The 27691-nt window shown below is 45.0% G+C and overlaps 1 protein-coding gene across 8 annotated transcripts in view; it reads left to right on the top strand.

Annotated features, from left to right (window-relative positions):
* The window catches only part of LOC134359725 (microtubule organization protein AKNA-like), a 136934-nt gene that overhangs the window by 47247 nt on the left and 61996 nt on the right, over positions 1–27691 (top strand). For 7 of the 8 annotated variants that reach the window (XM_063073248.1, XM_063073251.1, XM_063073250.1 and 4 more), the window contains 5 exons: positions 6400–6539; positions 7567–7626; positions 8806–8939; positions 18008–18245; positions 22404–22555. In XM_063073248.1, the coding sequence (XP_062929318.1) occupies positions 6400–6539; positions 7567–7626; positions 8806–8939; positions 18008–18245; positions 22404–22555 (724 nt within the window). The remainder of the gene's footprint in view (positions 1–6399; positions 6540–7566; positions 7627–8805; positions 8940–18007; positions 18246–22403; positions 22556–27691) is intronic. The other variant, XM_063073253.1, reaches the window with a different exon arrangement.

Raw genomic sequence — 27691 nt, 5'->3', positions numbered from 1 at the left:
CAGTATTCACTACAGAGAAGGATCTTGGTGATTGTAGGGATGACTTGCTGCAGACAGAAAAGCTTGAGGATGTAGATATTAAGGAAGAGGATGTGCTGGAGCTTTTGGAAAGCATCAAGTTGGATAAGTCATCAGGACCGGATCGGATGTACCCCAGGCTACTGTGGGAAACGAGGGAGGAGATTGAGCCTCTGACGACGATCTTTTCATCATCGATGGGGACGGGAGAGGTTCTGGAGGATTGGAGGGTTGCGGATGTTGTTCCCGTATTCAAGAAAGGGAGTAAGGATAGCCCAGGAAATTGTAGACCAGTGAGTCTTACTTCAGTGGTTAGAGAAGATCCTGAGAGGCAGGATTTATGAACATTTGGAGAGGCATAATATGATTAGGAATAGTCAGCATAGCTTTGTCAAAGGCAGGTCTTGCCTTATGAGCCTGATTGAATTTTTTGAGGATCTGACTAAACACATTGATGAAGGTAGAACAGTAGATGTAGTGTATATGGATTTCACCAAGGCATTTCATAGGGTACCTCATACAAGACTTATTGAGAAAGTAAGGAGGCATGAGATCCAGGGGGACATTGCCTTGTGGATCCAGTACTGGCTTGCCCACAGAATGCAAAGAGTAGTTGTAGACGGGTCATATTCTGCATGGAGGCCGGTGACCGGTGGTATGCCTCAGGGATCTGTTCTGGGACCCCTAATCTTTATGATTTTTAGAAATGACCTGGATGAGGAAGCGGAGGGATGGGTGGTTAGTAAATTTGCTGATGACACAAAAGTTGAGGGTGTTGTGGATAGTGTGGAGGGCTGTCAGAGGTTACAGCGAGACATTGATAGGATGCAAAACTGGGCTGAGAAGAGGCAGATAGAATTCAACCCAGATAAGTATGAGGTAGGTCAAATATGATGATAGAATATGGCATTAATGGCAAGACCCTTGGCAATGTGGAGGATCAGAGGGATCTTGGGGTCTGAGTCCATAGTACACTCAAAGCTGCTACGCAGGTTGACTCTGTGGTTAAGAAGGCATACGGTGCATTGGCCTTCATCAATCGTGGGATTGAGTTTAGGAGCTGAGAGGTAATGTTGCAGCTATATAGGACACTGATCAGACCCCACTTGGAGTACTGTGCTCAATTCTGGTCGCCTCACTACAGGAAGGACGTAGAAACCAAAGAAAGAGTGCAGAGGAGATCTACAAGGATGTTGCCTGGATTGGGGAGCATGGCTTATGAGAATAGGTTGAGTGAACTCGGCCTTTTCTCTTTGGAGCAACGGAGGATGAGAGGTGACCTGATAGAGGTGTACAAGGTAATGAGAGGGCATTCATCATATGGATAGTCAGAGGCTTTTTCCCAGGGCTGAAATGGCTAGCACAAGAGGGCACAGTTTTAAGATGCTTGGAAGTAGGTACAGAGGAGATGTCAGGGGTAAATTTTTTATGCAGACAGTGATGAGTGCGTGGAATGGGCTGCCGGCGGCAGCAGTGGAGGTGGAACTGATAGGGTCTTTTAAGAGACTCCTGGATGGATACGTGGAGCTTAGAAAAATAGAGGGCTATGGGTAACCCTAGGTCGTTCTAAGGTAAGGACATTTTCGGCACAGCTTTGTCGGCTGAAGTGCCTGTATTGTGCTGTAGGTTTTCTATATTTCTAAAACTGCTCACTATACTCTGTGCAGTCTTAAAGCCTCAGCATTGCATCCCTATTTTTAAATTCTACTGTAACCCAGGTTAATTAAACCCAAAAGATGTAATGTTAGAAAGCTCCACCTGCAAAGTCATAAAGACGAGGATTACCAAATTTTTATTTTTAAAAAAGAGAACTTGGGAAAATAAAGCTATGCAGGAACAAGGCATGGCTGATGCAGGCACAGGAAAGCGAGAGAAACGCAGTAAACTGTTAGAAACTAAAGATAAAAACTGTTAAAATTAGAATTAGTAGTGAGTATCTCTACCCTACTTACTTGAAAACCTCAGGGTGAAACCCCTGGAGGAGAGACAATAGCAATAAAAGATCTATTGAAGTTACAGCTATAACAAGACAATATTGGCAGAGGTGAGTGACCAAGATCTCTACTGTGTAACTGGGAATTAGTTCTGTTAAATCACACCAAGAGATTTGGTCAGGTTTTTTGTACAAGTTTGTGAATCGACTTTCCGTGGATGATCAACTATTTCATCCAACAAATCAAGAAACAAGATGGCAAGCCACCCGAGATCAAAGAAACAGCGTGGGAACGAAACGTTTAATGACCTAGGGGATTTAATACGGTTGGATGTACAAGTTTATTTTCATTCAAAGGATCTGAATTTTCTGCAAGAATTGATCACTTTTGCAAAGTCTTTGATAAGTTACTGAACGAGTTTTACTTTGTTTAAAAGTTGTGATATTGGAGAATTGTCATGAATGGAGTTTAGCTATATAATATTTGAATTTGAATTTATAGATATTATGACTGGAACTGAAGCTGAAGTTAACCAGAATACTCAAGAATAGGAGTTCAATAGTTTTCTAATTAACTAGGGATACTTAAAGGAAAGGTTAGTCTGTAAACCTTTAAGTAGGGAATAACACTAGATCTAATTAATTAAATTGGCGAAATAAAGGTTATTCTAAAGAATTTCACTCATTCTTCACTGCCTCCTTTCAATACCTAGAGCCTCTGATGGTCTACTAGCACTTAGTGTAGTACTGTATGATTTGATTTTCTGATCCTGAGTGAGGCAACCAGTCACACGAGATAAGACCAACACTACACACTAGTGCTGTTACACTAGTCCTCTCAAAATAAATGCTGACATTGCATTTGCCTTCCACACCACTAACTCAATCTTGCATGATGATTCCCAAGTCCCTTTGTGCATCAGATTTTTGAATTTCCTCCCAACTTAGAAAATGGTCTAGGCTTTTGTTCATAGTCATAGTCATACTTTATTGATCCCGGGGGAAATTGGTTTTTGTTATAGTTGCACCATAAATAATAAATAGTAATACTACTATACTACTACTACTAATACTAATACTATGGGTCATTCTACCTAAATGCAACGACCATACACTTCGCAACACTCTATTCCATCTGCCACTTCTTTGTCCATTCTCCTAATCTGTGTAAGCCTTTCTGCAGCCTCCCAGATTCCTCAACACTACCTGCTCCTCCACCTATCTAAGACCATAAGACATAAGCAAAGAATTAGGCCATTTGGCCTGATCGATTCTGCTGCACCATTCAATCATGGCTGATCCTTCTCCCCATAACCTTTGATGTCCTATCCAATCAAGAACCTTTCAAGCTCTGCCTTAAATACACCCAACAATCTGGCCTCCTCAGCTGCCTGTGGCCTGTGGTAACAAATTCTACAGATTCACCGCCCTCTGGCTGAAGAAATTTCTAAATGACTCCCAGAAATGCCAGTCATTGCTGCTCTGCCATCATCTCTGCTAGTGTTCCCTTCTGGTCAGCTTTGGCCAACTCCTTTCTCATGCCTCTATAAATCCCTTTACTCCACTTAATGCTGATACATTCGACTTTAGCTTCTCCCTCTTAAATTGCAGGGTGAATTCTACCATATTATGATGACTGCTTCCTTAGGGTTCCTTTACCTTAAGCTCCCTAATCAAATCCAGTTCATTATACAACACCCAATGCAGAATAGCCTTTCACCTAGTGGGCTCAACCACTAGCTGCTCCAAAATTCCATCTTGTAAGCATTCTACAAATTCTCTCTCTTGGGAATCAGCACCAACCTGATTTCCCAATCTACCTGCATATTGAAATTCCCCATGACTTGTAACACTGTCCTTCTGGCATGCCTTTTCTATCTCCTGTTGTAATTTGTATCCCACATCCTGGCTACTGTTATGTGACCTGTTTACAACTCCAATCAGGGTCATTTTACTCTTGCAGTGTCTTAACTCTACCCACAAGGATTCTATATCTTCTGATCCTATGTCACCTCTGTCTAAGGATTTGATTTCATTTTTTACCACTAGAGCGACCCAACTTCCCTCTGTTTACCTACCTAAATAAGCAAATTCTGCCCTGGGAAGAAGTTGCTAACTGTCCACACAATGAGCAGCAGCATGATTCTAACAAGCAACCAAACCTAACGTTCTTGGGCTGGGATATTCACAACAAACCTCCCAGCTCTGGGCTATGGCAGTCACACCAAATCTATTGGTCCCGGGCTGGGATAGTCACTGCAAATCTGCTGGCTCTGGGCTAGGGCTATCTTAACAAAGCTACTGGTCTTGGGCTGGAGCAATCACATCAAATCTGCTGGTCCTGTTGGGGCAGTTAGACCAAACCTGCTAGCTCTGGCCTGGGGCATTGACACCAAACCTGCTAGTCCTGGGCTGGGGCATTGACACCAAACCTGCTAGTCCTGGGCTGGGGCAGTGACACTGGACCTGCTGGTCCTGAGCTGGGGCAGTGACACTGAACCTGCTGGTCCTGGGCTGGGGCAGTGACACCGAACCTGCTGGTCCTGGGCTGGGGCAGTGACACTGAGCCTACTAGTCCTGAGCTGGGGCAGTGACACCGAACCTATAGGCTCTGGGCTGGGGCAGTGACACCGAACCTACTAGTCCTGGGCTGGGGCAGTGACACCGAACCTACTAGTCCTGGGCTGGGGCAGTGACACCGAACCTGCTGGTCCTGGGCTGGGGCAGTGACACTGAACCTGCTGGTCCTGGGCTGGGGCAGTGACACTGGACCTGCTGGTCCTGAGCTGGGGCAGTGACACTGGACCTGCTGGTCCTGGGCTGGGGCAGTGACACCGAACCTGCTAGTCCTGGGCTGGAGCAGTGACACCGAACCTGCTAGTCCTGGGCTGGAGCAGTGACACTGGACCTGCTGGTCCTGGGCTGGGGCAGTGACACCGAACCTACTAGTCCTGGGCTGGGGCAGTGACACCGAACCTACAGGCTCTGGGCTGGGGCAGTGACACCGAACCTACTAGTCCTGGGCTGGGGCAGTGACACCGAACCTACTAGTCCTGGGCTGGGGCAGTGACACTTGTTACGTACCCCGTAACTGGGTTGCCAAACCAGCAGAAATGGATCACTCAGTTGGAGTCTGGAGTACTAGAACTAAGAAAGTTTTATTAAAGAAACAAGCAACACAGTAATCGAAAGGATAATAAATGCAACAATTCAACAATGATAACCACACATGTGCACAGAATTAAGATAACAGCATCAATCAAGCTCTATCGTTGTCTAGGGGTAAATGACCAATTTCAAAATGACTCAAATTTCAGTCCAGTTCAGTTCGCAGTAATCGTTGCCATGGCGATGGACAAGGTGGGGGAAGAGAGACAGAATAGGAACAACTGATCATTCAGAACACTGCTTCACTCACAGACCAGCGGGATGGCTCACAAACAGCTTTTGGGCAGGTCCTTGGTGATGTCACCTGAGGTCACCGACTGTGACCCCTCCTCCAGATGCGGTCGATCCTCTGCAGTGAACCCGGCACCCAGGCAAGGGCGGACACACACCGGGTTCCCGCTGATCGTACCTTTCCACCCTTGTCGTTGTCCGGTACTTCTCACCCACTCGTGAGAAGCGCACCGCTTCCAGGGTCTCGTTACCTCGGGTGGCGTGTGTGTCGTCTTAGCGAACCTGTCCCTTTTTATCCCCCTGCTGGGGTATCGCCTGTCCATCACTTCAAACAGTTCAGGGTTCAAAGGGGGGAGCCGCTCCAGACAGCTCTTCCTCCCACATCCCCTCATTACACATCCCCAGACGCTGCTCCATTGTTCCTTATCTCTCCTTCCCCTGAGGGCAGGTGGCAGACCAACTGCTGATGCCACTGATGCTAGCCCAGGCCAGCAAACATCTTAATTTTATGTGTATTCTCGTAACACACTGAACCGCTGGTCCTGGGCTGGGGCAGTGACACCGAACCTGCTGGTCCTGGGCTGGGGCAGTGACACCGAACCTACTAGTCCTGGGCTGGGGCAGTGACACCGAACCTACTAGTCCTGGGCTGGGGCAGTGACACCGAACCTGCTGGTCCTGGGCTGGGGCAGTGACACTGAACCTACTAGTCCTGGGCTGGGGCAGTGACACTGAACCTACTAGTCCTGGGCTGGGGCAGTGACACCGAACCTGCTGGTCCTGGGCTGGGGCAGTGACACCGAACCTGCTGGTCCTGGGCTGGGGCAGTGACACCGAACCTGCTGGTCCTGGGCTGGAGCAGTGACACCGAACCTGCTAGTCCTGGGCTGGAGCAGTGATACTGGACCTGCTGGTCCTGGGCTGGGGCAGTGACACCGAACCTACTAGTCCTGGGCTGGAGCAGTGACACCGAACCTATAGGCTCTGGGCTTGGGCTATCCGAACAATAGGTGCTGCTGAATTAACCTTGTCTGAATTCCCTCTGCCAGAATGTCAGGACATGCGGGAGTTGCCAGGAACATTGGGTGGGACCTGGATCTCCAGCCAGAATGACCCCACAATGGAGACAACAGCAGGCGACTGTGTGACTTGGGCCCTTGCCCAGCAGATTGAGGCTCTGCAGGAACAGGTGAGACCTGCTGAATAATGCTAGTAATTAGGTCTCCATAGCACTCCGCTGTGTCTTGATGACATTTGTACAAGTTTTAATAAGTTGTAATCTTTGAACCTATATTGCAACACATTCGCTGGGTTAATGGGTTCACCCCTTAAACCTGAATGACTAGGGCAAAGTCTTGTTTTCCTTGGCTAACGAGTAATTCCGAATCTCTCTGAGCCCATTGTGTGCACTTTTCATATATTTGCACTCATTCCATGGGAGCATCTTTCATACCTTTGCAAACGTTGTTTGGTAGCCATAGTTTGTCTAAAGGGTAATAGCTGAAAGAGAATTAGATTACTCTTAAAATGATAAAAGCCTTTAAGCACTTGATGAAAACACCACAGAACCTCCTAATTAATCAGGTACTACTAATTAATTACTAAATGACAATAAAAGAGGACTGCGTGTCTTCATAATCTATCTATCTATCTACATATTGTATGTAAACATTCCACGTGCCTTGCGTTTCTAGTGCAAGTGGATAGCTCTCCATTAGTCAGGGTTGAAATTGGATGTTGTGTCCTTCCTGCCTATGTGACATACAAGCCAGGACAGTACGATATGGAAAGCAAGCCGTTGCCTGTGGAGCAGGCTCCCCTTCTCCATACAGTTGATGAATCCAAAGGAATGACAGAAATTGTTTGACACCAGCGGCATCACAGGAGTTGCCAGAGAGTGGTGAATCTGTGGAATTCTTTGCCATAGGTGGCTGTGGAGGCCAAGTCTTTCTGTATATTTAAGGCAGAGGTTGATAGGTTCTTGACTGGTCAGGGCATGAAGGGATACGGGGAGAAGGCAGCAAATTTGGGCTGAGAGGAAAATTGGATCGGCATGATGAAATGGTGGAGCAGGCGCGATGGGCCAAATGGTTTAATTCTGCTCTTGTATCTTAGGATCTTTTCTGAACCATACTCAGCAAGTATTTTGGCTTTGTCTACTTTAGTTTGTTTTATTCCACTGACATGTGCATTTGTCCATCTTTTCTCTCTGACAGATTGGTACATTTGAAACATTCCTAAAAGCTAGAAAGCTGTCATCAGGGGCTCAGCTAAAGGTAATGTATCCAGCTGGTAACATGGACACAGATTTGTGAGGCAATGGGATGTGGAGAGGAATGGACAATGTTTGCTAGGTTGAAAGGGTAGGGATTGCTTTCTTGAAGTGGATTGATTATTGTAGGTTGAAGGAGGTGCAGACAGTACCTGCAGAAAAAGGACATTAACTTCAGTTATCATGGGGTCTGGGCAGGGAAGTTGGTTGAGGAAATAATGGGGCTGGAAGGATGAAGAATATCACAGTTGCACGAGATGTTGGTGATGCCACTCGTCACTGAGTTATGGAGAGAGATGACCAGGTTGGAACTTTTTTCATTGGAGCATCAGAGAATGAGGGGAGATATAACAGAGGTGTATAAGACTATGAGGGTGAATGCAATCTTTACCCCATGGTTGGGAATCAAGAACTAGTGGACACAGGTTTAGATGTGAAGGGAATGACTTAATAGGAACCTGGGAGGCAACGTTTTCGCCCAGATCGTAGTCAGTGTATGGAATAAGTTGCCAGGGGGAGTGGTTGAGGCAGGTAAATTAACATTTAAAAGACACTTGCACAAGTACATAAATTGGAAAGGTATAAAGGGATATGGGCCAAACATGAGCAAATGGGACTAGCTTGGTGGGCATTGGTGAGATGGGATGAAGGGCCTGCTGTGTGCTGTATGGCTCTATGACTGCCGGTGACCATGTATGGTCAGCATAGACATGATGGGTTCAAGGGCCCATTTCTGTGTGGATCAACTCAAAGACACCCGGATCTTCTATTGTGATTACTGGTTCCCCTGCAGACTGTAGGATGGATGTTCCTGATGACAGAGAAATTCTGAATCAAAAGACCCAGGTAAGGCTTCTTAGGACTCGGGTGGGGTAGGGGTGGTGGGGAGGAAGATGTTTCCACCCAAACAGTGTGGAATTCTCTACCACAGAATGTGGCTGAGACAGAATCCTTAAGTATATTCACAAAGGAGTTAAAAATTGTATAATAGCTAAAGCGATCAAGGAGTATGGATACAACAAGAGGGCATTGGATCTGGGCAATCAACTGCATTGAAGGACTAAATGGCCTGCTACTGCTTCTAACTTGTCAAGATCATTAACAAGTACTATCAGGATTTGCACTCTGCCCTACAGCCCTGGACTAACCTCAAGCGTCCTCTTGATTCCTCTCGTGTTTCCAGGCATTTCAGAAATTGAGGGAGGGTCAAGAGGTCCTAGAGCAAGGATATCTCCAGGCCCGGGAGGAATACCGTGGCCTCCAGCAGCAGAGTACCAGTGCCAATAGTTACACCATTGGCAATTTTGACCCCAACAGGTAAGAGGTGCATTCCAATTATTCAGTATTGCTAGAAAGTTATAAGAAACACCTGCACACATCAATGCCTTGTGTAAGATGTGTGTATTTAAGGCAGAGATTGATAGATTCTTGATTGGATATGGTATCAAAAGTTACAGAGAGAAGGCCGGGAACTGGGGTTGAGGAGGAGATTAAAAAAAGGATCAGCCATGATTGAATGGTGGAACAGACTCGATGGGCTGGATGGGATGGCCCAATTCTGCTCCTATGTCTTATGGTCTAAGATCAGCTTGTCCACATTGCACTATTCTTTCTCTAGTTCAGAAAAGAACTGGAATGTTGACTGGTTTAAGGCCCCCATGCTCTCATTCAGATCGGGCAGGGGAAGTGCTGTTTCTGCTCTATGGCACTGGGGTTTGAGGGCAGGGTGTAGTAGATGCACGATTGGTCTTTGTCTAGATGGGTCCTAGTCTACGTTCTGTTCTATGTGGGTGTTGATCTGATCCTAGTTTAGATGGGTGCTGGTCTAAGTCTGAACTAGTCCTTGCATTGGTGGGTCCTTGTCTAGTCCTGGTCAAGGTGGCTGCTGCTGTCAGAGGGTCCTGGTCTAGGAGGGTTCTGGTCAAGGTGGATCCTGGTTTAGTTGGGTCCTAGTCTAGATTGATACCGGTGGGACCTGGTCTAGGTGGGTCCTGGTGTAGTCTTGATCTAGGTGAGTTTTGGTCTAGTTCTGATTGAGGTGTGTCCTGATCTAGTCCTGGTCGAGACAAGTCCTATTCTCGGTGGGTCCTGGTCTAATCCTTGATTTGGTGGATTCTGATCGAGGTGGGTTCTGGACTTGTTCTGTCTAGATTGATCATATTCTAGTCCTGGTCCTGGTCTCTGCGGGTCCCACCCTAGGTAGGTCTGGTCTAGTCCTGCTCTAGTTCTGATCCATTTGGGTCCTGGTCTAAGAAGGTCCTGTTTCATGTGGGTCCTAGTTCAGGTGGTGTTGGTCTAGGAGGGTACCAGATTAGTGGTTCCTGGTCTCATTGGGTGTTGGTCTAGTACTGGTCTAGCTGGGCCATGGTTGTGATCTCAGGGTTGCTACCCATGCCATGTGCTAGTGAGGCCAGAATGAGGAAGATTATACAATTTAATAAATAGTTAAGGAGTTGGTGTAGAAGGGAGGCATAAGATGTTTGGATCATTGGGCTCTCTTCCAGGGAAGGTGGGACCTATACAGAAGGGACAGTTTGCACCTGAACTGGAAGGGGACTAATATCCTAGTGGGAAGCTTTGTTAATGCTGCACTTTGGAGCTTAAACTAAAGTTGCAGGGGGATAGGAACCAGAGTGCTTGAACAGTATGCGGAGAGGTTGTGGAGGCAGATGTTGGTAAGACCTCAGCCAAATTAGGAATCAAAAGGTTGACCATGGTACGACTAGTATCCCGAGTTGTGTACATTTCAATGCTAGAGATAGTGTAGGAAATGCGGATGATAGTGATAGTGCTGAAGATGAGGTAGCTGCTTTACAACAGAGGCAATGTGTAGTGAGGAGAGGCTGTTGATAGGGCAAAATTGCATCAACAGGGTGAGTTGCAATATAAGAGGCAGACAAAGTCAGGAATACAGAACTGAAGGTGTTGTATTTGAATGCGCGCAGTATTCGGAATAAGAAAGGCGAACTTATAGCACAGTTGCAGACAGGCATGGATGATGTTGTAGGCATGACTGAATCATGGCTGAAAGAAGATTATAGCTGGAAGCCTAATGTCCAAGGATACACATTGCATCGAAAGAACAGGCAGGAAGGCAGAGGAGGCAGCATGGCTCTGTTGGAAAAAATGAAATCAAATAATTAGAAAGAAGTGACATAGGGTCAGAAGGTGTTGAATCATTGTGGATAGAGCTAAGGAACTGCAAGAGTAAAATGACCCTGATGGGTGTTGTATACAGACCGCCAAACAGTAGTAACAATGTAGCTACAAATTATAACAGGAGAAGGAAAATGCATGCCAAAAGGGCAATGTTACAATAGTCATAGGGAATTTCAATATAGACCATAAGGTAATGGAACAGAAATAGTACATTTGACCCATTGAGTCTCCTCTGTCATTTCACCATGATTCAATTTTCCTCTCAGCCCCAATCTCCAGCTATTTCCCTGTATCCCTTCATGCCCTGACCAATCAGGAATGCAACCTCTGTCTTAAATATACAGAACAAACGACTTGGCCTCCACAGCTGCATGTGGCAAAAAATTCCACCGATTCACCCGTCTCCGGCTAGAGGAATTCATCCTCATCTCCGTTCTCAAAGGATGCCCCTCTATTCTGAGATTGTGTCCTCTCCACAATGTAGACTCTCCACTATAGGAAACATCTTTTCCATATGCATGCTATCAAGGCCTTTCACCATTTGATAGGTGTCAATTAGGTCACCCCTCATTCTTCTGAATTCCAGTGAATATCATTCCAGTGTATCATTTCTTAATGCATGCATTACTAAATGACTATAAAAGAAGACTGCATGTCCTCGTAATCTAATCTAATCTAAAATACAGACCCGGAACTATCAAACACTTCATATGACGTCATTCAATCCTAGAATCATTTTCATGAACCTCCTTTGAACCCTCTCTAGTTCCAGTACATCCTTTCTAGGATAGCAGTACTCCAAGTGAGGCTTCACCAGTACTTAATAAAGTTTCAACATTACATCCTTGCTTTTATATTTGAATACTCTTGAAATGAATACTAACATTGCATTTGCCTTCCTCACCACAGGCTCAATCTGCAAATTAACCTTCAGGGAATCATACACAAGGGAATCTAAAGTCCTTTTGCACCTCCATTTTTTTGTATTTTCTCTCTATTTAGAAAATAGTCAACCCCTTCATTTATTCTACCAAAGTGCATAACCATTAACTTTCGGACAGTGTATTCCACCTGCCACTTCTTTGCCCATGCTCCTAATCTATCTAAGTCCTTCTGTAGCCTCTCTACTTCCTCAAAACCACCTGCCCCTCCACCTATCTTCAGATCATAGAACATACAGCACATACAGGCCCTTTGGTCCACAATGTTGTGCTGACCATGTAACCTACTCAAGAAACTGCCTAGAATTTCCCTACCGTATAACCCTCTATTTTTCTAAGCTCCATGTGCCTATCTAAGAGTCTCTTAAAAGATCCTATTGTATCCGCCTCCACCACCGTTGCTGGCAGTGCATTCCATGCACCCACCACTCTCTGATAACTCTGACATCCCTCTGTACCTTTTTCCAAGCATTTTAACACTATGCCCCCTCGTGCTAGCCATTTCAGCCCTGGGAAAAAGCTTCTGGCTATCCACATGATCAATACCTCTCATTATCTTATACACCTCTATCAGGTCACCTCTCATCCTCTGTCGCTCCAAGGAGAAAAGGCCAAGTTCACTCAACCTATTCTCATAAGGCATGATCTCCAAACCATGAAACATCCTTGTAAATCGTTGTAAATTCCAGTCCTGTCAAAGGGTTTCAGCCCAAAATGTTGACAGTACTCTTTTCCTAGATGCTGCCTGGCCTGCTGAGTTCCTCCAGCATTTTGTGTGTTGTTTGGATTTTCAGCATCCTCAGATTTTCTCTTATTTGTTCTTGTAAATCTCCTCTGCACTCTCTCTATAGTATCCACATCCTTCCTGTAGTGAGGTGACCAGAACTGAACACAGTACTCCAAGTGGGGTCTGACCAAGGTCTTATATAGCAGTAACATTACCTCACGGCTCTTGAACTCAATCTCATGGTTGATGAAGGTCACATACCATTTGCCTTCTTAACAACACTGTCAACCTCTGCAGTAGCTTTAAGGACCCCAAGATCTCTCTGATCCTCCACACTGCCATGACTCTTATTAATGTTATATTCTGTCTTCAAATTTAACCTACCAAAATGAATCACCTCACACTTATCTGGGTTGTACTCCATCTGTCACTTCTCAGCCCAGTTCTGCATCCTATTGATGTCGTGCTGTAACCTCTGACAGCCCTCCACACTATCCACAACACCCCCAACATTTGTATCGTCAGCAAATTTATTAACCCACTCTCCTACTTCTTCATCCAGGTCATTTATAAAAATCATAAAGAGGAGTGGTCCCTGAACAGATCCCTGCACCACACCACTGGTCACTAACCTCCATGCAGAACACAAACCATATACAACCACACTTTGCCTTCTGTGGGCAAGCCAATTCTGGATCCACAAAGCAAGGTCACCTTGGATCCCATGCCTCCTGACTTTCTGAATGAGCCTCACATGGAAACCATATCAACTGCCTTACTGAAATCCATACACACTACACCCACTGCTCTACCTTCATCAATGTGTTTTGGTACATCCTCAAAGAATTTAATCAGGTTCATAAGGTACGACCTGCTCTTGACAAAGCCACTGCTGATTATCCCTAATTCGATTATGTCTCTCCAAATACTCATAAATCTTGCCTCACTGTAAGACTCACTGGTCTATAATTTCCTGGGTTATCTCTACTCCTTTTCTTGAACAAGGGAACAACACTTGCAACCTTCCAATCCTCTGGTACTTCTCCCGGCCTTTATTGATGCTGCAAAGATCATCGCCAGAGGCTCAGCAATCTCCTTCCTCGATTCCCAGCCGGTAACTTTCAGCTAGACCCAGCGACTTGTCTATCTTAATGCTTTTCAAAAGCTCCAGCACATCTTCTTTCTTGATGTCTATATGCTCAAGTGTTTCAGTCCACTGTAAGTCATCCCCACAATTGCCAAGGTCCTTTTCCCTGGTGAATAATAAGGCAAAGTATTCATTAAGTACCTCCGCTACCTCCTCCAATTCCATGCACACGTTTCCACTGTCACACCTGATTAGTCCTATTCTCACACGGCTCATCCTCTTGCTCTTCACATACTTGTAGAATGCCTTGGGGTTTTCCTTAATCCTGTTCGCCAAGCCCTCTCATGGCCCCTTCTAACTCTCCTAATTTCATTCTTATGCTCCTTCCTGGCACCCTTGTAATTTTCTGGAGTTCTGACAGTGCCTAGTTTCTTGAATCTTTCATAAGCTTTTCTTTTCTTCTTAACTAGATTTTCTACATCCTTTGTAACGATGGATCTTTTACCCTACCATTCTTTCCCTGCCTCAGTGGAACATTCCTATGTAGAACACTATGCATATCTTCCCTGAACATTTGCCACATTTCTGCCTTGGATTTCCCTGAGAATATCTGCTCCCAATTTATGTTCCCAAGTTTCTGCCTAATAGCATCATATTTCCACTTACCCCAATTAAATGTTTTCCCAAATTGTCTGCTGTAATCTCCCTCCAGCGCTATGGTGAAGGAGATAGAGTTGTGATCACTACCTCCAAAATGCTCTCCCACCGAGAGACCTGACACCTGACCAGGTTCATTTCCCAATACCAGATCAAGTACAGCCTCTCATCTAGTGTGCAAACTTTGCAACAAAGCTATCATTACCATCATCCATTGGACCCAACACAGACCCCTGTGGAGCACCACTAGTCACCAGCAGCCAACCAGAAAAAGCTCCCTTTATTCCCACTCTTTCCCTCCTGCCGATCAGCCACTGCTTTATTCATGCTAGGATATTTCTTGTAATACAATGGACAACTAGCTTGTTAAGCAGCCTCATGTGAGGCAATTTGTCAAAGGCCTTCTGAAAATCCAACTACACAACATCAACTGATTCTCCATTTTCTATCCTGCTTGTTATTTCTTCAAAGAATTCCCACAGATTTGGGGAAATCAAGCTGACTACAGCCTATTTTATCATGTGCCTCCAAGTACTCCAAAAGCGCAAACTTAACAATCAACTCCAACATTTTCCTAATCACTGAGGTCAGACTAACTGACCTATAGTTTCCTTTCTTCTGCTTCTTTCCCTTCTTGAAGAATGGAGTGATATTGCAGTTTTCCATAACCATTCCAGAATTTGTGATTCTTGAATGATCATTACTAATACATCCACAACCTCTTCAGCCCCCTCTTTCAGAACGCTGGGGTATCCACCATCTGGTCCAGGTGACTTAGCTACCTTCAGCCCTTTCAGTTTCCCAAGAACCTTCTCTCTAGTAATGCCACTTTCACACACTTCATGACCCCTGACATCTGGAACTTCCACCATCTTATTAGTGCCTTCCACAGTGAAAAATGATGCAAAATACTTACTCAGTTTATCTGACATTTCCTTGTCCCCCATTACTACTTCTCCAGTATCGTTTTCCAGCAGTCCAGTATCCACTCTCGCCTCTCTTTTACAGCTTATGTATCTGAAGAAACTTTTGGTATCTTCTTTAATCTTACTGGCTAGCTTACTTTTGTATTCCATCTTTACCTTCTTAATGACTTTTCAGGCGCCTTCTGTTGGTTCTTAAAAGCTTCCCAATCCTCTGACTTAACTAATTTTTGCTCTATTATACACGCTTTCTTTGGCTTTTATGTTGGCTTTGACTTCTCTTGTTAACCACAGTTGCGTCATCTTGCCTTTAGAATACTTCTTCCTCTTTGGGATGAATATATCCCATGCCTTCCGAATTGCTTCCAGATATTCCGGCCATTGCAGCTCTTCTGTCATCCCTGCTAGTGTTATTTTCCAATCAATTCTGGCCAAAAATATCAGGAATATAGAGTGAGAATAAAAGGAGCCTTTTCTGGTCGGCTGCCAGTGACTAGTGGTGTTCCTCAGGAGTCTGTGGTCAGAGCATCAAGGGATATGGGGAGAAGTCAGGAGACTGAGGCCAAGAGGAAAATTAGATCACTTATGATGAAATGGCAGAGCAGACTCAATGGGCCAAATGGCCTAATTCTGCTCCTATAGCCTAATTCTAGTCCTGCTGAAGGGTTTCAGCCCGAAATGTCAACTATACACTTTTCCTAAATGTTGCCTGGCCTGCTGAATTCCTCCAACATTTTGTGTGTGCTGCTGAGATTTACAGCATCTACAGATTTTCTCTTGTCTGCTCCTATATCTTATGTTCTTATGTCCAGTCCTGGTCTAGGTGGGTCAGTGTCTACTCCTGGTCTAGGTGCATCCTTTTCTAGGTTGGTTCTGGTCTGTGTGGTCCTGGACTAGTCCTGGTCTATGTGGTCCTGATTTAGTCTTGTCTAGTAGGGTACTGGTCAACGTTAGTCCTGGTCTAGTCCTGGAGTAGGTGGATGCTGATTTAGGTGGGTACTAGTCTAGGTAGATCATGGTCGAGGCTGATCATGATCGAGGCGGATCCTGGTCTTGGTGGTCCTTTCCTGACCCAATATTTGGAACTCAGTGTTTCATCAGATGCGGGAGGAAAACAGAATTGCAGGAAACCCGTATGATCTCAGTGAGAGTGTGCAAACTCTGCAAGACAGTGCCCAAGGTCAGGATTAAACTTGGGTTCCTGGGGCTGCGAGACAATCTCAGCCTGATGGGAACATGCTACGTACACTTTTGATGGCGTCTATATATAGACTGCAGCTGCTGTAAATGGATAACTTATTATTATATAGATTATAGCTATGTGTTCTTTTGATCACTGTGGGTATTGAGATAAACATGGGGAGGGGAATAACACATACTATTGTGAGTTGTTGATTCTAGGTTAGGATTCTGCAGGCATTTTCTCTTGTCTTTTTAGAGGTGGTGCATTAGAAATCATTTCCAACCCACACCGTCATCCAACACTAGTAGAGAATGCTGGATATCACTGATATCCCCTTATTCCACATCCCAACTCCCCATGTGCCCTGCCACTTTGACCACAAACTCAGGAAAGGCCTTTGGGGTTTTTGTGTGATTGATGCTGGGGTTTCAGAGAAAGTAGCACGAAGGCTGCATTGTGCTGCTTTAGCTCAGCAGACAGTGGGCAGGTTTTAACCCAGCAGACAGAGGACAGGCTTTAGCGCAGAGTGGAGAATGGATGTTTCCTATCGTGGGATAGTCTAGGACCAGATGGCACAGCCTCAGAAGAGTGGGATGTTCATTCAGAACAGAGTTCAGGCTGAATTTCTTTAGCTAAGAGTGGTGAATCTGTGGAATTCTGAAGACCATAAGACAAAGGAACAGAATTAGGCCATTCAGCCCATTGAGCCCATTGAGTCTGCTCTGCCATTCCATCATAGCATAAAAAGAAGCGGTTCCAATACTGACCCTGAGGAACACCACTAGTCACTAGCTGCCAGCCAGAAAGGGCCCCTTTTATTCCCACTGGCTATCTCCTGCCTGTCACAAAGTGAAGACAGGTGCAAAGTACCCATTAAGTTCATCTGCCATTTCTTTTTCCCTCATTACTATCTCACCAGCATCGTTTTCCAGTGGTCCACTATCAACCCTCACCTCCCTTTTACTCTTTATATAACTGAAAAACGTTTGGAATCCAGCTTTTATATTATTGGCCAGTTCGCCCTTGTATTTCATCTTTTCCCTTCTTATGGCTTTCTTAGTTGCTTTTTGTTGGATTTTAAAAGTTTCCCAATCATCCAACTTCCCACTCACTTTTGCTACCCTATATCCCCTTTCCTTGGCTTTTATGCCGTCCTTAACTTCCCTTACCAGCCACGGTTACCTCGCCCTGCCATTTGAGAACAACAACTTCTGTGGGACGTATCTATTCCTAGAAACTTCAGTCGTCTCTACTCTGCCGTCATCCCTGCCAGTATCCTCCTCCAATCCACCTCAGCAAGCTCCTCTCTCGTTTTGATAGGTGGCTGTGAAGGCCGGGTGATTGGGTGTACTTAAGGCAGAGATGATAGGTTCTTGATTAGTCAGGGCATGAGAGATTACAGGGAGAAGGCAAGAGAGTGGGTTTGAAAGGGAAAATGATGAGCCAAGATGAGATGGCAGAGCAGACTCAATGGGCTGGATGGCCTAATTCTGCTCCTATCTCTTATGGTCTTAGGGAAATCTTGATTAAAGCCAGGACAGCAACTTTAGTCCTAATGCAGGGTCTTGACCCAAAATGTTGACAGTTCCTTCCTCCTCCCAAATGCTTCCCTTCCCACTGAGCCCTGTAGCAGACTGTTTGTTGTTGTACATGATTTATTTTTGCAACATTCAGTGGCTAACGTTGGTTCCTACACATCCTTTCCCAGGGAAATGGAGGGAAACATATTTCGGCTTGGAATGCGCTTGGAGGATATGAGGGAGCAGATTGACCAGGTGCCTGAGACCAGTGCCCTGACAGACCATAGTTCCGATGATGGCGTGAATCCTAGCTCATGGATCACCAGAAGACCAGCCCCACAACCATGCAGACCAGTGCCAATAGTACAGCCTCCAAAACCTGTGCTTCAGACCACAGCAGACACAGAGCAGAACCCCAAATGTCAGGTAGGACTTGGAACTCTGTTCTAATGCTGGAACCTTCAGCCAAGGCCATCAATCTTTATGATTATGATTATGAAGATACGTAGTCCTCTTTTATTGTCATTTAGTAATGCATGCATTAAGAAATGATACATTATTTCCTCCACTGTGATATCACAAAAACACAGGACAAACCAAGACTGAAAAAACTGGCAGAACCACATAATTATAACATATAGTTACAAACAGTGTAACAATACCATAACTTGATGAAGAAGTCCATGAGCACAGTAAGGTTCAAAGTTTCTCAAATGTCCCACATCTCACGCAGACAGGAGAAGGAAGAAAAACTCTCCCTGCCATGCCGACCACAATCTGACTCTGAGTCATCCGAAAACTTCGAGCTCTGATCAGCTCTCCGACACCGAGTACTGAGCGCCATCTCTGTCTGAACGATTCGACCTCCTTCTCGATCGCCAAAAGCAGGCAAGGCCGGGGATTTTGAGGCCTACTCTCCGAAAGATTCCCAACCACACAGTAATGACAGCAGCGAACGGGCATTTCAGAAATTTCTCCAGATGTTCCTCTGTGCTTTCACGTCCATTCTCCATCAATCTTTGTCCACAATCCTGAACCAATTTACACTGGTCCATTTGTTTGCCCCACCCTTCCTCGCCATCAACATCACTAGACCCTGAGTGGACTGGTAGATATCATTTGGAAAGTTCCTCAGCTAATTGCTGATATTTGACCGTCTGTCCTCATGTGTTTCCATTTCCACTACAGGTGATGCCTGTGAATACCTGTAACCAAATCATTCTGTACAGCTTTTATCTCCTTAACTTCACAGGAAAGTACATACACAGAGAGAGTGCTGCGATGACTCACTCTCTGGTTGTGTGGTGGTAGCTTGTGAGGGGATGTTTAGTAGATTTGGGTAACTATGTCCTTTATCTATCTTGTCTTAGATAGGCAAATGGGTGAATGAAAAATGGAGAACTACATGGGAAGGAAGGTAAAGATTACTCTTAGAATAGGTTAAAATGTTAGCACAACATTGTGGGCCAAAGAGAATGTATTGTGCAGTACAACTGTACATTTACAGTCTAGAGTTTAGCAGAGCAGAGGGAGATCTCGTTGAAATTTTCATTCAGTTGAAGAGGGTGAACGCATGGGGGATATTTTAGGGGTCAGGAGTCCAGAGCCAGGGACCATAGGCTCAGACTAAGAATTCAGCTGTTTGGCACTGAAGTGCAGAGGCTTAGGCTTAGGCTACTGAACCTCAATCATTGAGTTCCCTTAAAACAGAGATTGATAGACTTCTGCACTTGGAAACCGAGTGCAGGAAAATGGCTCTGAGGTGGTCGATCAACCATGATCTTGTTGAGCAGAACAAGTTCAAAAAGCTGGGTAGATCCTTTGCTCCTATTTTACAGACAATGCCAAGTTTTCTACACCAGCTTCACAATAAACAGCAGCCAAACTGCTTTAGAGAATTGTTATTAAATGCTGAATTTAAGGGAGGTACCAAATCAAAACCACAGAAATTCTACAGGTGCGGGAAATCCAGAGCAACGCACACAAAATGCTAGAGGCACTCAGCAGGTCAGGCAGCATCCAGATCCCATGCAAGATCATTCAGAGAGTAAGGAGGATTGGGTTTCAAAGGGACCTTGCTTTGTGGATCCAGAATTATCTTGCCCACAGAAGGCAAAGAGTGGCTTTAGATGGTTCATTTTGTGCACGGAGGTCAGTGACCAGTGGTGTTCCACAGGGTTTTGTTCTGGGACCCCTCCTCTTTGTGGTTTTTATATATGACCTGGATAAAGAAGTAGAAGAGTGGGTTAGCAAGTCTGCTGATGACACAGAGGTTGCGAGTATTGTGGATAGTCTGCAGGGATGTGAAAGGTTACAGATGGATATCAATAGGATGCGGAACTGGGCTGAGAAGTGGCAGATGGAGTTCAACCCAGTTAAGTGGGAAGTGGTTCAATTTCATAGGTCAAATTGGAAGACAGAATATGATATTAATGGTAAGACTCTTGGCAATATGCAGGATCAGTGAGATCTTGGGGTTCGTGTTCATAGGACACTCAAAGATGCTGTGTGGGTTGACAGTGTTGTTAAGAATGCATATGGTGCGTTGACAGTCATGAACTGTGGGATTGAGTTCAAGAGCAATGAAGTAATGTTACAGCTATATAAGACCTTGGTCAGACCCTACTTGGAGTACTGTGATCAGTTCTGGTCACCTCGCTACAGGAAGGAAGTGGATACTAGAGAGAGAGTGCAGAGGAGATTTACAAGGACGTTGCCTGGATTGGAGGGCGTACCATATGAGTAAAGGTTGAGTGAACTTGGCCTTTTCTTGGAGCGACAGAGGTTGAGAGGTGACCTGATAGAGGTGTATAAGATGATGAGAGGCATTGATCATGTGGATAGCCAGAGGCTTTTTCCCAGGGCTGAAATAGCTAACACGAGTGGATATAGTTTTAAGTGCTTGGATGTAGGTACGGGGGTGATGTCAGAGGTAAGTTTTTCATACAGAGAGTAATGGGTGTTGGCATCAGTGGTAGAGACAGATACAATAGGGTCTTTTAAGAGACTCAGATAAGTACATGGAGCCTAGAAAAATATAGGGCTATGCGGTAGGGTAATTCTTTGCAGTTTCTATGGTTGGTTACATGGTCGGCACAACATTGCGGGCCGAAGGACCTGTGTAATGTGCTGTAGATTTCTATGTTCTATGTTCTATGTCCTGGAAAGGAAGGCCTAGTTCTGGGAACAGATGGAGTGGACACGAAGGAATTGAGAAAAGGGAACAGCACTTCTACAGGAGACATGGTGGGAAGTGGCACAGACAAGATAACGTGGAAGCTGGGAGTCTTACAAAAGACGTTGGTTGACAGTTTGTCTCCAGAGATGGAGACAGAGAGATCAACAAAGGGGAGGGAGTTGTCAGAAATTTGACCAAGTGAATTTAAGAGCAGGGTGGAAATTGGAGGCAAAGTTGATGAAATTGATGAGCTCTGTATAGGTGCATGAAACTGCACCAATGCAGTCGTTAATCGAGCAGAGGAAGAGTTGGAGAGCATCACCAGGGAAGGCTTGGAGCATGGACGTAGCCAACAAAGAGGCAGGCATAGCTGGGGCCCATGTGGGTGCCCATAGCTGTCCCTCAAATCTGGGGAAAGTGGGAGGAGCCAAAGGAAAAATTGTTAAGGACGAGGGCCAGTTCTGCCAGTCAGAGGAGGGTGGTGGTGGAGGGGAACTGGTTGGTTCTTTTATTGAAAAAGAAACAGGAAGTTTTAAGGCTTTCTTGATGAGGGATACAAGTGTATAGGGATGTTACAGCAGGAACATATTGGAGGTCTTCAGTGGAACAGGGAGAAAGGAGATATTGGGAAGTCTGTGTTACCTGTGGTTGTACAAGAGGCAAGAGTACAGAAGGGTAACAAATGTACAGTTTGCTGGGATGAGGTCCAGCAGAGGAAGAATGTTCTGCAAAAGGACATATGAATGTCAGAAATCTCAGGGTTATTGAAAGGCAGTAAAGCTCAGTTCTGATTTCCTGGCTTGTCCCTATATCCTTTCATTCCAATGATATCCAGAAAAGTTATCAAATGGCAGTTATGGCCAAATTTCTAAAACAGAATACCATTCCTGATGATGTTTTGGGCCAAAACCCTTCAACTCTTTATTCCCCTCCATCAGGGGTTCCTAACCTTTTTTGTGTCATGGACCAATACCATTAGGCAAGGGGTCCATGGACCCCAGGTTAGGAACCCTGCCCTCTATAGATACTGTCAAACCTGCTGAGTTCCTCCAGCATTTTGTGTGTGTTACTCTGGATTTCTAGCATCTGCAGAATCTCTTCTGTTTGTGGCAAACAAACCCAGTTACTTATCTCAAAACTTGTTCTGTGGCTTCCTACACATGATGGGGCAAATGTTTACCACTATTCTTCAAAAATATTGATTTGTTTTGAAACCCTCTTTGATATACTGAGGATGTGCCAGATGCTAAATAAATGCAAATTCTTGCTTTTTTCCATAATACCAAAGTGTTTATTTGCAAGTTTTTAATCATAGATTTATGTTAGCTGGGGTGGAATTGCTGAAGCAATGTAACTTATTGAGGGAGCTGAGGGTTTTTAATGTTCACCTCTGGTATTACCCAAAGAGCATTGTTCCTAGTGCGATGTTCCAGCTGGGGAAGGTGGATGTGATGGTGAGCTCAGTGAGCGGGGACAGTGAAGATGAGGATGCCTTTCCTACTACCCTGAAACACAAGAAGATACAATTGGAGGAAAGCCTTGATCAGCTGCTTGACCAGTGAGTATGTCTTCATTAACTAGTTACCAGTGATTACATCATCATTAACTAGTGTTATCTCCTCTTAAAATTACAACAATTCAGACACTGTGATAATCTCTAAATAGAGTATCACAAATCACCAGCAGTGAATTACAGTCAATGGTACTTGGCACAGTTATGTCAGGACTATGATAATTATGATATTATGATAATTGTGATTATTTATAGTATTAATGGTAAGACTCTTGGCAATGTGGAGGATCAGAGGGATCTTGGGGTCTGAGTCCATAGGACACTCAAAGCTGCTGCGCAGGTTGACTCCGTGGTTAAGAAGGCATACGGTGCATTGGCCTTCATCAATCGTGGGATTGAGTTTAAGAGCCAAGGGCAAATGTTACAGCTTTATAGGACCCTGGTCAGAACCCACTTGGAGTACTGTGCTCAGTTCTGGTCGCCTCACTACAGGAAGGATGTGGAAACCATAGAATGGATGCAGAGGAGATTTACAAGGATGTTGCCTGGATTGGGAAGCATGCCTTATAAGAATAGGTTGAGTGAACTCGGGCTTTTCTCTTTGGAGCAACGGAGGATGAGAGGTGACCTGATAGAGGGGTATAAGATGAGAGGCATTGATCATGTCGATAGTCAGAGGCTTTTTCCCAGGGCTGAAATGGCTAGCACGAGAGGGTTCAGTTTTAAGGTGCTTGGAAGTAGGTATAAAGGGGTAATGTCAGGAGTGTGTGGAATGGGTTACTGGCGACGGTGGTGGAGGCAGATACAACAGGGTCTTTTAAGAGACTCCTGGACAAGTATATGGAGCTTAGAAGAATAGAGGGCTATGGGTAACCTTGGGTCATTTCTAAGGTAAGGACATGTTCAGCACAGCTTTGTGGGTTGCATTGTGCTGTAGGTTTTCTATGTTCTATGATATTGCTTCACCTCGCTGTGCTTAGATCTAATGGAATCTTGCTTAATTGACCTTTTAGTTTTAATTTGAGATTCTAAACCCAGGTGAAGCAGAGGTTTTTCATTATTCTCTGCTGTCGCACCCCAATCACAGAAACCGGGCTTTCCACCCATCATGCCCACATGAACCATTAAGTGCCTGTATGTAGTGATCGCATTTCACAGCCCCAGTGGCATGCAGCCTAGTATGTACTGACGATTCAAGTGCTCGTATCAATACAATGTCATGGCAGTGCTTGCATCTACCACCCCCTGACAAAGCATATTCCAGATTCTGACCAGCCTCTGGGTAAAAACTTTCTTCTTGACATCTCCTTGAAACCCCTTACCCTTTATCCTTAATCTCTGCCCTCCAGTGCTAAACATCTCTGCAGTGAGAAAAAGGTTCTTACTTTCTAACCTGCCTATGTCCCAATGTGCTTCACAGAATTGGGGCACCATGGTAAGGCAGCAGTTGGTGCAATGCTATTACAGCTTATGACATTAGAGTCTGGAGTTCCAGTGTTCTCAGGAAGCAAGTTTGTATGTTCTTCCCATGAGTGTGTAGATTTCCTCTGGATATTCTGGTTTCCACCCACAGTCCAAAGATGTACTGGTTTAAATCAGGCTAGGAGGGTAGGGTGTCAGGATGGGTGACCAAAGCTCACCAGAAAGATGGAGTTTACTGAATGCATGTGTGGAGAGCGCGGTGGGAGACAGAGCGGTGAGAAATAGGGAAGTGCAAGAGACCAGAACGAGAAAAGATTCTAGAGTGTCCGGAGAAGATTACAGAACAAGTCAGAGGTGAGAATCTGGAGGAACTTAAATGAAATGACGAGAATTTTAAAATCAAGGTGTTGCTTAATAAGAAATCAGAATCAGGTTTAATATCACCAGCCTATATTGTAAAATTTGTTGTTTTTGCAGCAGCAATAACTTGCAATGCTTAATAATAAAAAACTATGAATTACGGTATTGTGGTAAACCATATATATATATGTCGTAACTGGGTTAACTGTCTGGACGTGCCCCTCTGCTGACTGCCCCTGTGGCTCCTCCCACAAATCCCTGAATAAAGGTGATTTTGTTGTCTCCGCCGCATCTTTGTCACATGGTGTGAGCAGAATTATCTGCAGCTTAATGTGAAAAAGACTAAGGAGCTGGTGGTAGACCTGAGGAGAGCTAAGGTACCAGTGACCCCTGTTTCCATCCAGGGGGTCAGTGTGGACATGGTGGAGGATTACAAATACCTGGGGATACGAATTGACAATAAACTGGACTGGTCAAAGAACACTGAGGCTGTCTACAAGAAGGATCAGAGCCGTCTCTATTTCCTGAGGAGACTGAGGTCCTTTAATATCTGTCAGACGATGCTAAGGATGTTCTATGAGTCTGTGGTGGCCAGTGCGATCATGTTTGCTGTTGTGTGCTGGGGCAGCAGGCTGAGGGTAGCAGACACCAACAGAATCAACAAACTTATTCGTAAGGCCAGTGATGTTGTGGGGATGGAACTGGACTCTCTGACGGTGGTGTCTGAAAAGAGGATGCTGTCTAAGTTGCATGCCATCTTGGACAATGTCTCCCATCCACTACATAATGTACTGGGTGGGCACAGGAGTACATTCAGCCAGAGACTCATCCCACTGAGATGTAGCACAGAGCGTCATAGGAAGTTATTCCCGCCTGTGGCCATCAAACTTTACAACTCCTCCCTTGGAGGGTCAGACACCCTGAGCCAATAGGGCTCATAATTTACTGGCATAATTTACATATTACTATTTAACTATTTATGGTTCTGTTACTATTTATTATTTATGATACAACTGTAACGAAAACCACTTTCCCCCGGGATCAATAAAGTATGACTATGACTATGACTATGATCTGCTGTCAGGATGAGGCTTTTCTTTCCAGGATGAAGGAGATGTCTTCCTTTTTTGAAGAAAGGGGCTTCCCTTCCTCCACCATCAACTCTGCTCTTAAATGCATCTCTCCCATTTCCGCCACCCCATTAGGAATAGGGTTCCTCTTGTCCTCACCTACCATCCCATCAGCCTCTGGGTCCAACATATAATTCTCTGTAATTTCCGCCACCTCCAACAGGATCCCACCGCTAAGCACATCTTTCCCTCCCCCCTATCTCTGCTTTCCGCAGAGGTCGCTCCCTACGTGACTCCCTTGTCCATTTGTCCCCCCCATCCCTTCCCACCGATCTCCCTCCCGGAACTTATCCTTGTAAGCGGAACAAGTGCTACACATGCCCTTACACTTCCTCCCTCACCACAATTCGGGGCCCCAGACAGTCCTTCCAGGTGAGGCGACACTTCACCTGTGAGTCAGCTGGGGTGATATACTGCGTCCGGTACTCCCGATGTGGCCTTTTATATATTGGCAAGACCCGACGCAGGCTGGGAGACCATTTTGCTGAACACCTATGCTCTGTCCGCCAGAGAAACCAGGATCTCCCAGTGGCCACACATTTTAATTCCACGTCCCATTCCCATTCTGATATGTCTATCCACGGCCTCCTCTACTGTAAAGATGAAGCCACACTCAGGTTGGAGGAACAACACCTTATATGAACACTGACTTCTCTAACTTCTGTTAATGCCCCACCTCCCCTTCATAACCCATCCGTTATTTATTTATTATTATTATATATTTTTTCTCTCTCTCTCCTTTTTCTCCCTCTGTCCCTCTCACTATACCCCTTGCCCATCCTCTGGGATTCCCCCCTCCCCCTTTCTTTCTCCCTAGGCCTCCTTTCCCATGATCCTCTCATATCCCTTTTGTTAGTCCTGACGAAGGGTCTCGGCCTGAAACATCGACTGTACCTCTTCCTAGAGATGCTGCCTGGCCTGCTGCGTTCACCAGCAACTTCTTTGTGTGTTACTGGCAGATGTTGAAGGGTGTGAGGGAAGAGAAGTTAGTGCTGTTACTATTTCAAGGGAGAAGATGTTCAAAATGCTGAAAGACCTAAGGGTACATAAGGCACCCAGGCCAGATAAACTGAACCCTAGGGTTCTGAAAGAGGTAGCAGTCAAGATTATGGAGTCATTAGTAACGATCTTTCAAAACTCATTGGACTCTGGACTGGAAAACTGCAAATGTCACTTCATTCTTTAAGACAAGAGGAAGGCAGGAGAAAGGAAATTATAGACAAGTTAGCCTGACTTCAGTGGTTGGGAAGATGTTGTAATCAATTGTTAAGGATGAGGTTATGGAGTACTTGGTGACATAGGATAAAGTTAGCATGGTTTCCTTAAGGGAAAATCTTTCCTGATGAACCTGTTGGAATTCTTTGATGAGATTACACATAGGATAGATAAAGGGGATGTAGTAGATGTTGTATATTTGGACCTTCAGAAGGCCTTCAACAAGGTGCCACGCATGAGGCTAATTACCAAGATAAGAGCCCATGGTATTACAGGAAAGTTACTGGCACGGTTAGAGCATTGGCTGATTGGTAGCAGGCAGCAAGTGGGAATAAAAGGATCCTTTTCTGGTTGGCTGCTATTGACTAGTGGTGTTCCACAGGGGTCAGTGTTGGGACCGCTTCTTTTTATACTGTTTCTCAAATATTTAGATGATGGAATAGATGGCTTTGTTGCCAAGTTTGCAGATGATACAAAGATTGATGAAAGGGCAGGTCGTGTTGAGAAAACAGGTAGGCTGCAGGAGGACTTAGACAGATTAGGAGAATGGGTAAGAGAGTGACAAATGAAATACAATGTTGGAAAATGTATGGTCATGCAGTTTGGTAGAAAAAAATAAATGTGCGAATTGGGATAAAATCCCAAAATCTGAGATGCAAAGGGACTTGGGAGTCCTTGTGCAGAACACTCTAAAGGTTAGCTTACAGGTAGAGTTGGCGGTGAGGAAGGCAAGTGCAATGTTAGCATTCATTTCAAGAGGTCGAGGATACAAGAGCAGGGTTGTAATGCTGAGGCTTTATAAGGCACTGGTGAAGCCTCAGCTTGAGTATCGTGAACAGTTCAGGACTCTTCATCTGAGAAAAGATGTGTTGACATTGGAGAGGGTTCAGAGGAGATTCATAAGAATGATTCCGGGAATGAAAGGGTTATCATACGAGGAACATTTGATGGCTCTGGGTCTGTACTCGCTGGAATTTAGAAGGATGAGGGGGAATCTCATTGAAACCTTTTGAATGTTGAAAGGCCTAGATGGAGTAGATATAGAAACAATGTT

The sequence above is a fragment of the Mobula hypostoma genome, chromosome 21, assembly GCF_963921235.1.
Source record: "Mobula hypostoma chromosome 21, sMobHyp1.1, whole genome shotgun sequence".
NCBI lineage: Eukaryota > Metazoa > Chordata > Chondrichthyes > Myliobatiformes > Myliobatidae > Mobula > Mobula hypostoma.
Note: the sequence above shows the minus strand (reverse complement) of the source record. Positions and strands in the feature narration are given on the sequence as shown.